This window comes from Oncorhynchus masou, chromosome 1 (genome assembly GCF_036934945.1).
Source record: "Oncorhynchus masou masou isolate Uvic2021 chromosome 1, UVic_Omas_1.1, whole genome shotgun sequence".
NCBI classification, from domain to species: domain Eukaryota; kingdom Metazoa; phylum Chordata; class Actinopteri; order Salmoniformes; family Salmonidae; genus Oncorhynchus; species Oncorhynchus masou.
The window spans coordinates 35581379-35596180 of record NC_088212.1 but is presented as its reverse complement, the minus strand read 5'-3'; the positions used below and the strand labels follow the sequence as shown (position 1 = coordinate 35596180).

The following is a 14802-nucleotide window of genomic DNA, read 5'->3' as shown; positions in this document are numbered from 1 at the left end:
TGATGATCGTCATCAGCATGCACTCCCAGGAATCGCAGTTCCACAATAAATGTTTGACAGAAATTTGTCAAACCTAGTATAGAATCAATCTTTAGGATGTTTTTATCATAAATGTTCAATAATGTTCCAACCGGAGCATTCCATTGTCTGTAGAAAAGCAATGGAACAAGAGATACCTCTCATGTGAAATGCGCGTGACTGAGAACGAGGCTGCTGGCAGACCCCTTATTCAAACAGCTCCCATCCAGCCCCCCTTCACAGGAGAAGCCTGAAACAACATTCTAACGACGGTTGACATCTAGTGGAAGCGTTAGGAAGTGCAAAATAACCCGTATCCCACAGTGTATTCGATAGGGGAGAGTTCAAAACTACAAACCGCAGATTTCCCACTTCCTGTTTGGATTTTTTCTCAGGTTTTTGCCTGCCATATGAGTTCTGTTATACTCACAGACATCATTCAAACAGTTTTAGAAACTTCAGAGTGTTTTCTATCCAATACTAATAATAATATGCATATACAGTGGGGCAAAAAAGTATTTAGTCAGCCACCAATTGTGCAAGTTCTCCCACTTAAAAGATGAGAGAGGCCTGTAATTTTCATCATAGGTACACTTCATATGACAGACAAAATGAGAAAGAAAAATGTTGTTCACATGCGACTCATTTTGCGGGTGGGGTAAGAGCAAGAGGGTGGAGGAAGGGGCTTGGCTTGGAGCACTGGGCATCTTGTTATGATGACATGCATTATCTGAATTAGGCCCACAGAATTATACCTACGGAGGAGCGGCTTCTATGAAGGAACTTTGAATGTCTTTGCTCTTCTGAGGGTTGTCTTAACGTTAGACCAGAGCTAGCTAGCTAACAAGCTTGTGTCTGCAGACCGGCACCAGAATTCAAATAAAACACGTCTTACCTTTTTGTAGTTAATAAAGCCAATGTGAAATGTTATAACTATAGAATTCTTAAAAAGTTACTCCATTCTTCTCAAATAAAATACCTCTCTGCCTAATTTCTGAATCCCGGTTGTAACATCATTAGGCTAGTAGCCTATGCTTCGGAGGGGAAGGGGCAGCTAGCACACAAAGGTTTTCAACTGGCAGGCAGACACTGGAAAATGTTTCTAAGTAATAGCTTTGCGTAAGTGCTTTGTAGAGTTTTTTTTGTGGAACTGGAGAAAAATGCCAGGGCAGGAAAATAACATTTTTAACCGGTTCCCATGATTTCAAAATAACGATTCTGCTCCAGAACAGTATAGATCACTTTTGTTCCCAGTTCTAATTCTGTTCCTCGAAGAATTCTGTTATTTTCTGGTTTTCTGTTCTGTTCCCTGAACCGGTTCTAAACCTTGCTGTGAGTACACACACTCTCTCACACACACACACACACACACACATACGGGTGAGTAGTACACAAACACACCTATTGCCCCGGGATATTACTGGAATAGTCACTAAACAAACACACACACTATCTCTGTAGTTGAGCCAGCCCAGCCAGTGTCCAGAGCTGCTGTTCTTCCTATGCAGTCTGATTGCTGGGCTACAGAAAGCCTGCACCTCCTAAACTTCCCCTACCAGATGTGTGTCTCTCCCCCTGCAGAGGCTGTATGTTTAGCCCAGATACACTCCCACCTGTGTGACACCGCCCAGAGGGACAGGTGACACTATGCTGAGATTAGAACTGCACAATGACACACACACAGAATGCTAATACCCGTACTTCAGACATTTGTCTAATGAAAAACACCTCTCTTTAAGAACCAGCTCATTTGTTTGTAGGCTACGCACTCTACTTACACATTCACATTTACTCCGATTTACACACCATTCCCAAAAACTGTGTGTCTGTCTCTGTGTGTGTGTGTTTCACAGAGAGCTGCTCAGAGGAGGTGGCATGTGAGGCAGTCAGGATGCTGTGATTAACATTTTATCAGTGACTCACTGGTCCTTGCACGTGTATCTAAATAAAGTGTTTGTGTGTGTGTTTGTGTGTGTCCGTCCTCAGGTTCAGCAGAGATGTGTGTTCCTGGGAGTCAGTCCACCCTCCCAACCGACAGCAAACAGACAGAAACTCCACAACTTTGTATCCCAGTCGCTAAGCATGCTCTTATTGATTTTCATGTGTTTACGTGATCAAGTTGTTGACATTAAGTTTGCATTTTACATTTCATTTTCACATCAGGTTGTTTTGTGTTTAAACTGAATGTGTTTTTCAGTTCAGTATTAGACTGAAAATGAGTTGAAAATGGCAGTATTAGACAGTATGAGTCTATAAGAGACCAGAACTTTGGTTCTTGCTTCAGTTCAGAAGTTGCCTTTGTACAAGGATGTACAATATATAAAAAATATTTGTTTTCTCACCCATCAACACACAATACCCCATAATTACAAAGTGACCACATGTTTATTGAAAATGAAATGCAGAAATACCTAATTTACATAAATATTCACACCCCTGAGAATCACCTTTGGGAGTGACTACAACTGTGAGTCTTTCTGGGTAGACAGACATGGCAGCTCTGCTTCTAGCTCCTAAGCAACTTTGCAGTATTTTGTTTTTTTTGTGTGTTATTTCTTACATTTTTAGCCCAGAATGTTTTTTGTGTTATTATTACATACAGCCGGAAATAACATTTTGATATCAGAGTGGTGGTCACTTAGCATTACGACCAGGAATATGATTTTCCCAAACTCCCCAGGGAAATGTAACTTATCCCAGAGGCTGCTCCAAAATGCCACCAGTGGAGAAGAGGTATTCGGAGTGGACTTCTAGTCCAACTCAGGAGGCGTGCACACCATCCACCGCTTCCGAGTATATTAATCGCCAATATTCAGTCTCTGGACAATAAAGTAGATGAGCTAAGGGCAAAGGTCTCCTTCCAGAGAGATATCAGGGACTGTAACATTCTCTGTTTCACAGAATCATGGCTCTCTCCAGATATACTGTCCCAATAGAGAACTAACCATTTGATTAGATGTTCATGAGTCTTATGGCTTGGGTGTAGCTGTTTAGAAGCCTCGTGGACCTAGATTTGGCTCTCCGGTACTGCTTGCCGTGCAGTAGCAGAGAAAACAGTCTATGACTACGGTGGCTGGATTCTGACACCGCCTGATATAGAGGTCCTGGATGGCAGAAAGCTTGGCCCCAGTGATGTACTGGGCCGTACGTATTACCCTTTGAAGTACCTTGCGATCGGAAGCCGGGCAGTTGCCATACCAGGCAGTGATGCAATCAGTCAGGATGCTCTCGATGGTGCAGCCCTACCTTTTGAGGATCTGAGGACCCATGCCAGATACTACTGCACTGTTGGAGCTAGGAACACAAGCATTTTTTCACTACACCCGCAATAACATCTGCCAAATATCTGTTTGTGACCAATAAAATTTGATTTGTAAGTCTCGAAGAGCTTTGCACACCTGGATTGTCAATATTTGCACATTAATCTTTTTTAAATTCTTCAAGCTTTGTCAAGTTAATTGTTGATCATTGCTTGACAGCCATTTTCATGTCTTGCTGTAGATTTTCAAGCCTATTTATGTCAAATATTTTAACTAGGCCACTCAGGACCATTCCATGTCGTCATGGGAAGCAACTCCAGTGTATATTTGGCCTTGTGTTTTACATTATAGTCCTGCTGATAGGTGAATTTGTCTCCCAGTGTCTGTTGGAAAGCACTCTGAACCAGGCTTGCCTCTAGGATTTTGCCTGTGCTTATAGCTCTATTCCATTCATTTTTATCCCCAACAAAACTCTAGTCCTTGCCGATGACAAGCACACTCATAACATGATGCAGCCACCACCATGCTTTAAAATATGAAGAGTGGTAGTGATGTGTTGTGTTGGATTTGCCCCAAACATAACATTTTGTATTCAGGACATAAAGTTAATTTATTTGCCAAATGTTTTGAAGTTTTATTGAAAACAAGCATGTTTTGGAATATTTGTATTATGTACAGGCATCTTTCTTTTCACTCTGTCATTTACGATAGTATTGTGAAGTAACTGCAATGTTTTTGATCCATCCTCAGTTTTCACATATCACAGCCATTGAAGTCTGTAATTGTTTCAAAGTCACCATTGGCCTCATGGTAAAATCCCTGACCGGTTTCCTTCCTCTCCAGCAACTGAGTTTAAGAAGGACGACTGTATCTTTTGTAGTGACTGGGTGTATTGATACACCATCCAAAGTGTAATTAATAGCTTCACCCTGCTCAAAGGGATATTCAATATCAATATCAATATCTACCAATAGATGCCATTCTTTGTGAGGCATTGGAAAACCTCCCTGGTCTTTGTGGTTGAATCTGTCTTTGAAATTCACTGTCTGACTGAGGGAACTTACAGATAATTGTCTGTGTGGGGTATAGAGATGAGGTAGTCATTCAAAAATCATGTTGATAACATATTGCTCACAGAGTGAGTCAATGCAACTTGTAACTTGTTAAGCAAATGTTAGTTAGGCTTGCCATATCAAAGGGGTTGAATGCTTATTGACTCAAAACATTTCAGCTTTTAATTTTAAACAAATTTGTAAACATTTCTGAAAATATATAGTTGAAGACAGAAGTTTACAGAAGTTTACATACACTTACACCCAAACTGGCTGGCTGCGTGCGTGCGCCATTGTGCATACATTTATTTTGGTGTGTCCCCCCCACACCAAACGCGATCACGACACGCAGGTTAAAATATCACAATATGACTCTGAACCAATTACATTAATTTGGGGACAGGTCGAAAAGCATTAAACATGTATGGCAATTTAGCTAGCTAGCTTGCACATGCTAGCTAATTTGTCCTGGGATATAAACATTGAGTTGGTATTTTACCTGAAATGCACAAGGTCCTCTACTCTGACAATGAATCCACACAAAACGGTCAACCGAATCGTTTCTAGTCATCTCTCCTCCTTCCAGGTTTTTTCATCTTTGAACTTATATTGTGATTGTCATCTAAACTTTCATAGTATTACCTACGACGACAGGCAAAACACTAACTTGACTGTTCCTTTAAACTGCTTGGAAAATTCCAGAAAATGATGTCATGGCTTCAGAAGCTTCTGATAGGCTAATTGACATCATTTGAGTCAATTGGAAGTGTACCTGTGGATGTATTTCAAGGCCTACCTTCAAACTCAATGCCTCTTTGCTTGACATCATGGGAAATTAAAAAGAAATCAGCCAAGACATCAGAAAAAATTTGGAGACCTCCACAAGTCTGGTTCATCCTTGGGAGCAATTTCTAAACGCCTGAAGGTACCATGTACATCTGTACAAACAGTAGTACGCAAGTATAAACACCATGGGACCACGCAGCTGGCATACCTCTCAGGAAGGAGACACCTTCTGTCTCCTAAAGATGAACGTACTTTGGTGTGAAAAGTGCAAATCAATCCCAGAACAACAGCAAAGGACCTTGTGAAGATGCTGGAGGAAACAGGTACAAAAGTATCTATATTCACAGTAAAACGAGTCCTATTATCGACATAAACTGAAAGGCCACTCAGCAAGGAAAAAGCCACTGCTCAAAAACCGCCATAAAAAAGCCAGACTATGGTTTGCAACTGCACATGGGTACATAGATCGTGTTTTTAGGAGAAATGTCCTCTGGTCTGATGAAACAAAAATAGAACTGTTTGGCCATAATGACCATCGTTATGTTTGGAGGAAAAAGGGGGAGGCTTGCAAGCCGAAGAACACCATCCCAACCGTGAAGCACGGGGGTGGCAGCATCATCTTGTGGGGGTGATTTGCTGTAGGAGGAACTGGTGCACTTCACAAAATAGATGGCGTCATGAGGTAGGGAAAAGTATGTAGATATATTGAAGCAACATCTCAAGACATCAGTCAGGAAGTTAATAAAGCTTGTTTGCAAATGGGTCTTCCAAATGGACAATGACCCCAAGCATACTTCCAAAGTTGTGGCAAAATGGCTTAGGGACAACAAAGTCAAGGTATTGGAGTGACCATCACAAAGCCCTGACCTCAATCCCATAGAATATGTATGGGCAGAACTGAAAAAGCGTGTGCGAGCAAGGAGGCCTACAAACCTGACTCAGTTACACCAGCTCTGTCAGGAGGAATGGGCCAAAATTCACCCAACTTATTGTGGGAAGCTTGTGGAAGGCTACCTGAAATGTATGACCCAAGTTAAACAATTTTAAAGGCAATGCTACCAAATACTAATTGAGTGTATGTGAACTTCTGAGCCACTGGGAATGGGATGAAAGAAATACAAGTCTAAAAAAATCCTTCTCTCCTATTATTCTGACATTTCACATTCTGAAAATAACGTGGTAATCCAAACTGACCTAAATCAGGGAATTTTAACTAGGATTAAATGTCAGGAATTGTGAAAAACTGAGTTTAAATGTATTTGGCTAAGGTGTATGTAAACTTCCGACTTCAACTGAACAAGAACAGTTGAGACAAGTTCTATGTTTCTTGTGTGAAATAGGTGTGATAGGTCAGTGAAAAGTGTCTAGCAAGGTTTTTTTAATATACATATAATGCTCTTTTTTGTTTGTTTTTATGAAACCTAGAAATATGTGTTTGTTTTTCCTGAATCCATCATTAATCTACTTTCACTAACATGAAGCACCACAGTCCATCAGAAGTGATACGGATCATAATGATTGAGAACTCTCCCTTTAAAACGAAACATGTATACAGCCCTTATTTTCATTGGTGCCAATAGCACCCAGGCTGTTTTAAGACACTGCAGAGAAAAACATGCTCTTCAGTCACAATGTCAGAAGACCTCTCTTATATGACACATCACTTCCACCTCGTGGTGGTCTGAACAAATAGCAGCATTTGAAATCTGAGATGTGGATGACTCACAGGCTGTGCATTTTACCTCTCTGTTGCACTTTGAATAGTTACTAGCCTTCAGCTCTCTCTGTCTCTCATTAAGATGGATTGTTTAAATCTGAGGTGTGTACAACACAGTTAACACTTGTGTTTGTGTATGCGCTACAGGAGAGGCCCTCACTGTGTGTTGGTGTGAGTGCATGTGACTATCCAGGTATCACCTAACTGCCAGACACTAAACATTTCCAATACTTAATTTGTATCTACACTACAGTAAAGCATCAAACTGCAGAGGATACAGATATTTAATATTTCCAAGGTCATACAGATATCTGATTGAATCATGGAGACCAAACCCACCATTGTCCATACAGTTCAGGGGCCTCATTTATAAGCATTGCTTAAATTTCACACTAAATTTCTGCATACACTATTTCTGAAAAGACTGCCCATGCACAAAAATATTGAGATTCATAAACTTGGAGCACAGCATACATTATACATGTTTCCGGTGGTGGAAAAAGTACCCAATTGTCATACTTGAGGAAAAGTAAAGCCAACTTAATATAAAATAACTCAAGTAAAAGTATAAGTCACCCAGTAAAAAACGTTGAGTAAAAGTATAAAAGTATTTGGTTTTAAATATACTTAAGCATCAAAAGTAAATGTAATTGCTAAAATATACTATCAAAAAGTATAAACAACAATAAAATAAGTATCAAAAGTAAAACTAAAAGTATAAATAATTAAAAATTCCTTATTAAGCAAACCAGACATCATAATTTTAGTTTAAAAAAAAATACAGATAGCCAGGGGCACTCTCCAACACTCATACATAATTTACACACTAAGCATTTTTGTTTAGTGAGTCCGCCAGATCAGAGGCAGTAAGGATGAACAGGGATGTTCTCTTGATATATTTTTCTGATGGGACGTTAAAAAGGTGTCCTGACTCTGTGGCCACTAAAGATCCCATTGCACTTATCATAAAAGTAGGGATGTTAACCCCGGTGTCCTGACTAAATTCCCAACCTGGCCCTCCAATTGGTTCATTCATCCACCCTCCTCTCCCATGTAACTATTCCCCAGGTCAATGCTGTAAATGAAAATGTGTTCTAAGTCAACTTACCTGGTTAAAAAAAAGGGTAAAAAAAATGAATTGGACCATTTTCCATAGACCCGGGAAGTAGTGGTGCTGAGGGTGATTCAGCACTCCCTGAAAAATCAGAATAAAAACATACGGAAATAATATTTTTGCACAGAGTAGTGCACTGGGCCTTTACCAGTATATGTAAACCGATATAAACATCTGTAGCCCTGGCAAAACATTCTTTTTTGCATCTACACTTGGGCAAAAGACAAGGTAGTTGTATAATTAGGAACAGTATCTTGCAGGATTCAACAGTAGGAATTGTAAAAGTTTTTGCCCTGTCCCGTTCTCTGTGATTGGCATTCTAATTGAATTGAGAAAGAACAAAATCCTGTCCTCAAACATTTACATCAAAAGGTGAAAAATGATGGGCAAAGACACAAAACATCCACAACAAATAAAATATTTTTCTTGATCAAATAACATGGACAACAGACACTTTTTGTGCAGTATCAATATACCATCCATACAAACCACTTAATATTGTACATAGGCTGGTCATCTAGGTTTGGTACCTGTAGACTTTCCATTACCATGAACAAAAACAATGTACAATACAATAATTGTGCACATTAAGACACACGTGGTTTGTGATATGATGATGTGGCTCAGTTGGTAAAGCGCTTGCAACGCTAGTTTTGTGGGTTTCATTTCCATGGGGAGCAGTACGAAAAAGTATGAAAATGTATTCACTCACTATTCAAATCAAACTTTATTTGTCACATGCCGAAAACAAAAGGTGCAGACCTTTCCGTGAAATGCTTACTTACAAACCCCTAACCGAAAATGCAGTTCAAGAAATAGTTAAGAAAATTTACCAAATAAACTAAAGTAAAAATAATTAAAAAGTAACACAAAATAACAATAACGAGGCTATATACAGGTGGTACCGGTACAGAGTCAATGTAGGGGGGGGGGGTACAGGTTGGTTGAGGTAACTTGTTCATGTACTGTAGGTAGGGGTCAAGTGACTATGCATAGATAATAAAAAGTGAGTAGCAGCAGTGTAAAAACAAATGGGGGGGGGGGGGGGGTCAAGTGGCCATTTGATTAATTGTTCAGCATTCTTATGGCTTGGGGGTAGAAGATGTTAAGGGGCCTTTTGGTCCTAGACGTGGCGCTCTGGTACTGCTTGCCGTGTGGAAGCAGAGAGAACAGTCTATGACTTGGGTGACTGGAGTCTGACCATTTTTGGGGCTTTCCTCTGACACCACCTAGTATATAGGTCCTGGATGGCAGGAAGCTTGGCCCCAGTGATGTAGTGGGCCGTACACACTACCCTCTGTAGCGCCTTACGGTCAGATACCGAGCAGTTGCCATACCAGGTGGTGATGCAACCGGTCAGGATGCTCTCAATGGTGCAGCTGTAGAACTTTGAGGATCTAGTGACCCATGCCAAATCTTTTCAGTCTCCTGAGGGGGAAAAAGTGTTGTTGTGCCCTCTTCACGACTGTCTTGGTGTGTTTGGACAATGACAGTTTGCTGGTGATGTGGACACCAAGGAACTTGGAACTCTCGACCCGCTCCACTACAGCCCAGTCGATGAAAATGGGGGCCTGTTCGGCCAGCCTTTTCCTGTAGTACACGATCAGCTCCTTTGTCTTGCTCACATTGAGGGAGAGGTTGTTGTCCTGGCACCACACTGCCAGGTCTCTGATCTCCTCCCTATAACCTGTCTCAGCGTTGTCGGTAATCAGGCCTACCACTGTTGGGTCATCAGCAAACGTAATGATGGTGTTTGAGTCATGTTTGGCCATGTAGTCGTGGGTGAACAGGGAATACAGGATGGGACTAAGTGTGCACCCCTGAGGGGCCCCAGTGTTGAGGATCAGCATGGCAGTCATGTTGTTGCCTACCCTTACCACCTGGGGGTGGCCCGTCAGGAAGTCCAGGATCCAGTTGCAGAAGGTGGTGTTTAATCCCAGGGTCCTTAGCTTAGTGATGAGCTTTGTGGTCACTATGGTGTTGAATGCTAAGCTGTAGTCAATGAACAGCATTCTCACATAGGTATTCCTTTTGTCCAGGTAGGAAAGGGCAGTGTGGAGTGCGATTGAGATTGTATCGTCTGTGGATCTGTTGGGGCAGTATGCAAAATGGAGTGGGTCTAGGGTATCCGGGATTATGGCGTTGATGTGAGCCATGACCATCCTTTCAAAGAACTTCAATGCGTCCCTGGGCAGCTCGCGGCTGGGTTTCCCTTTGTAGTCCGTAATAGTTTGAAAGCCCTGCTACATTCGACGAGTGTCAGAGCCGGTGTAATAGGATTCAATCTTAATCCTGTATTGAATCTTTGCCTGTTTGATGGTTCAACTGAGGGCGTAGAGGGATTTCTTATAAGTGTCTGGGTTAGTGTCCCGCTCCTTGAAACCAGTTGCTCTAGCCTTTAGCTCGATGTGGATGTTGCCTGTAGTCCATGGCTTCTAGTTGGGATATGTACATATGGTCACTGTGGGGACGACGCTGTCAATGCACTTATTGATGTATACTCCTCAATGCCATTGGATGAATCCCGGAACACATTCCAGTCTGTGCTAGCAAAACTGTCCTGTACTGTAGCATCCACGTCATCTGACCACTTCTATATTGAGCAAGTCACTGGTTCTTCCTGCTTATTTTTTGCTTGTAAGCAGAAATCAGGAGAATAGAATTATGGTCCAATTTGACAAATGTAGGGCGAGGGAGAGCTTTGCATGCGTCTCTGTATGTGGAGTAAAGGTGAACCAGAGTTTTTTTTCCCTCTGGTTGCACAGATGGCACGCTGGTAGAAATGAGGTTAAACGGATTGCCTGCATTAAAGTCCCTGGCCACTAGGAGCACTGCTTCTGGATGAGCACTTTCTTGTTTGCTTATGGACTTATACAGCTGGTTGAGTGCGGTCTTAGTGCCAGCATCGGTTTGTGGTGGTAAATGGATGGCTACGAATTATACAGATAAGAACTCTTGGTAGATAGTATGGTCTACAGCTTATCATAAGGTACTCTACTTCAGGCGAGCAATAACTTGAGACTTCTTTAAAATTAGACATAGCGCACCATCACTGTTCTGTGTGTTCCAAATGTCACTTGACTGGTCCCAAATGGGACCCTATTCCCTATATAGAGCACTACTTTTGACTTTTGGTCCCTAATAAAAAGTAGTCCACTATGTATTAAATAGGGTACCATTGGAAAGCACAGTGTTATAGGAGCCATGATTTCATGAAGACTAGTCACACATTTAGCCATGTGAGAGGTACTGTAGTATCATGACAGTATATGTTTTGTATAAGAAGGATCACAGAAAACAAGAATAAAGAACTTGCATTTATAAAAGTAATCTATTCAATTCTATAGACAATCCACAAAAAAATGTGCAACTTTAGTTTTATTGATAGGTTTGTAAACTAATTCACCATCTTTGTCTGTTTACACAGGCAGTCTAATTTGGATCCTTTGACCAATCAGATTAGAGTTTTTGCCAATAATTGGGAAAAATATCATAATTGAGCTCCCTGTGTAAACAAAGCCTTTCAAACATGGATTAGATCTGATTTACAGTAGACTAGATTAATGACACTTGGGTCCAAAGAGAGCTGAATCAAGATTGAAGAGAGAGCTGTCCAGTAGGCTGGCTGCTTCAGAGGTCAGAGTTCAGACAACATTGTTGCGTATGACCCCGACCTGGTCTATTTGACATTCCACCACATCTCCTTTCTGAAACACACCGGAACACTTCATTACACCTTTCATAAGACAGGGCCACAACAGGCAACACTTGTAACTCTTGTGCCCTATTTGATCTTTTCAGATCTATGGGAAGTGCCTAGCCCTATAAGAGCTTGGGGTGAATGTGGAGTTCATTACTACTATATGTAACAATATGGATTCATTCCAGGCTAACTACATTACAGACATATGTCAGATCTTAAAATGCTTGGATAGGGGTTTAACATATCAGCTAACCAAATCATATGATTTAGCAATCAGTCGTAGTGGCACACAACCATTGATTGATTCATTACAACATCTGCAAAGTAGTTAGCCTGGAACACAACAAATGTCTTTATATAAGTGTGTGATGCTGACCTTGAGGAAGACAGGTGGGTTCCTGAACACACCCACACCTGGAGGAGTCCCCGTCAGAAACACGTCACCTGGAGACAACGTCACAAACCTAACACAGGAGAAAACACACACATGCAAATCTTTGTTATCATAGAGCAACTGTAGACTACTCCATAGCTGTCACAAATATTGGTTTTGTGATGACATTGTAACTCAGTTGTCATAACTGTTAGTGACTGTGTTATGTATACCTTGTGATAGAGGGCTCAAGTAAAGTATTACCATCACAAGAACTATGAACACATTGTGTGTGTGTCACTCACTGTGAGACCCAGGCCACCACTTGCTCAGTCTTAAAGATCAGCTGGTCAGTGTTGCTGTTCTGGACTGCAACTCCATTTACCAGACAGCGGATACCCAGGTTATGGGGGTCTGACGACAAACACAGATACATTTTAGCAACCACTCTGCCAAAGTAAGCAAATTATATTTATACATTTTATATTGTGTTTCTTCCTGCCTCCCTCACCCGTCACAGCGGAGGTGGTAACTAAGGCGGGGCCGAGAGGACAAAAGCTGTCAAAGGTTTTTCCCAGCAGCCACTGGTTCCCGTTGCGTTTCATCTGCCAATCACGTGCGCTGACATCGTTGGCAACGGTGAAACCTGCCACGTAAGACATAGCATCCTCTTCCTTGGAGAAAGAGTGGGGGGGGGGTGAGCGAGCTCATCTGTGGGACATGAAACCCCTGTGTCTGTCAAGTTCTATTCAGACTCACCTTAATGTGTTTCCCCTTTCGTCCAATCACAAAGGCTAGCTCCACCTCCCAGTCCACCTCCTTCAATCAGGGATAACCAGGAATAATCCATCAATTAAGTTATTGAATGCAGAAACTGTGTAACACCCAGGCTACAGTGCCTCTGTACATTATAATTGTATCAGGAACGGATCTAGGATCATGCAAATCTACTGATTCTCAATCTTCTCCTCTGAGCCTGACAGGGGTCGTGTTCTCCTGCTCAGAAGTTGCGTACAACGTCATCGACTGTGCCGTCAGGCACCAGATTGCTCTAACATTATGTGGTTAGCTGATACGTAAAATACCTATCCAGGTGTTGTAAGATCTGGCATGCGTCAGCAACGCCTGGGCAGAGGAACACACCCAGTGACTAAAGCTGCTCTCACCTGGCTCTCGTCAGGCAGTGTGATGTCATCAAAGGGCCCAGTAATGGCGCTGGGGAACTTGCTGAAGATGATTGGCTCTTTAGGGATAGGGGCGTTCTGCTCAAGGCAGTGGTCCCGGTAGTTCATCCCCACACACACCACCTTCTCTGGGGCTAGGACTGGGGACAGCAGCCTCACCTCCGCAAAGGGTACCACACACTGAGCAGGACTAACCTCCAGTGCCCTGAGAGAAAGAGGATAGTGTGTGCTCTGGGTGGAAAGGCTGGCTACGGACAAGCAACAAGACAGTGTGTGTGTTGTGTATGTGTTACCTCTGTGCACACTGCATGCCCTTCGCTCCCATCTCCAGCAGCTCTCTCATTGTCATGGGCATCGAAGGGTCAAAGGCCTTAAGGTCAACGACCCCTAGCCCCTCCCCCCGATCAACGCCGACTCTAACCCCTCCCTCATCGCCTTGGCGGCAGAACTGCACCAATCGCATCGCAGCGCCACACACTCCCCGCCTACCAGGGATAGCAGACAGCCTATCAGACAAGCTCCTCGAGATGAGAGACAAGGAGTGAAGAGGAAGTCTCATCTACTGAGAACAGAGAGCAGGAAAAATACTGAGAGAGAAAAGCAAAGACAACGAGTAAATGTACAAAAAGGAAAGAAAGTGAAGGGGTGAATTTAATAGTTTCAGAACACATGGTGGGCTAATTATTGTCCAATCCCAATTAAGGAAGTATTGAACAATTTCTGTAGATAACCTCAAAGTGCAGTAGCCTATATACTGTCTTATGATGCAGAAAAGTGACTCATGAGTTCAGAGCTCTAGCGTAGCTAGTTGCACTTTGACATATCAGGAACTCGAATAGGGACAGAGCAAAGTCATTTCCAAAAGAAAGATGAACCCTTGCGGGTTTCTTAACTCTTAGTTGCAATGTAAATTATTGTAATGAAACAGCAGGGAGCAGGTCTCGAACCCTCGACTTTCGAGACCGACTGTGCCTCAAAAGCATGCTCGTGCTGCAGGGACGATTTCCGCGATTATAAACCCAGGGTCGTTACATTATTTATTAATGATAACCTTATCACCCTGACCGCAAACTCTACTCCTGTAGATAACAAACATTTACAGTATCTTTACAATCAAGATAATATAAAGTCGCACAGTATTCAGTTAAAACCGTCCTACCTGATCACCAGTGATTACTGACTCCGCAAATGCAAAATAACCACAAGCCAACAACAATGTTGCACAACCAAATCTGCAAATATATTAAAGGCAATCAAGAGTCGCTAATTTTACTGATATCATATGGTCAGTCAGGTGAAAAGTCTACTAAAGCGTCTCATTCTTGCACTTTGGACCAATGATCAGCCACTCACCTTGCAGGCTTGTCTACTGAACAGACAACATGCACAGGATTGGACTTCCTGGTTCGGTATTTGCAGTTCAGTTTATTGGATACTGTCACTCAATGCTCTCAGTTATATATAATCGGAAGTGTAGATACTTCTCTAGTATGTACATCATATATATAACACTTCCAATTGATACTGTATTTGGATACTTTTTTATGTGTAGATAACCTGCACATTTCCGCGTAATAATCAGTATGTAAAAATTA

General features: G+C 42.0%; 1 protein-coding gene across 8 annotated transcripts; it reads right to left on the bottom strand.

Moving 5' to 3' along the window:
• Positions 1-11307: 11307 nt before the first annotated feature.
• fahd2a (fumarylacetoacetate hydrolase domain containing 2A) lies at positions 11308-14657 on the bottom strand. 8 transcript variants are annotated; one of them, XM_064970356.1, is made up of 8 exons: positions 14561-14657; positions 13501-13692; positions 13190-13412; positions 12783-12842; positions 12535-12697; positions 12329-12437; positions 12027-12114; positions 11308-11654 (listed from the first exon to the last, which is right to left on the bottom strand). In XM_064970356.1, exons 2-8 carry the CDS (start codon positions 13668-13670, stop codon positions 11592-11594), a joined length of 876 nt encoding a protein of 291 aa, XP_064826428.1. In that variant the 5' UTR covers positions 13671-13692; positions 14561-14657; the 3' UTR covers positions 11308-11591. The 8 variants fall into 8 exon arrangements, with proteins under 8 accessions (XP_064826428.1, XP_064826384.1, XP_064826412.1 ...); XM_064970312.1 differs by having other exon boundaries at positions 13501-13794; positions 14561-14650; XM_064970340.1 differs by having other exon boundaries at positions 13501-13766; positions 14561-14639.
• Between the last annotated feature and the right edge of the window lie 145 nt (positions 14658-14802).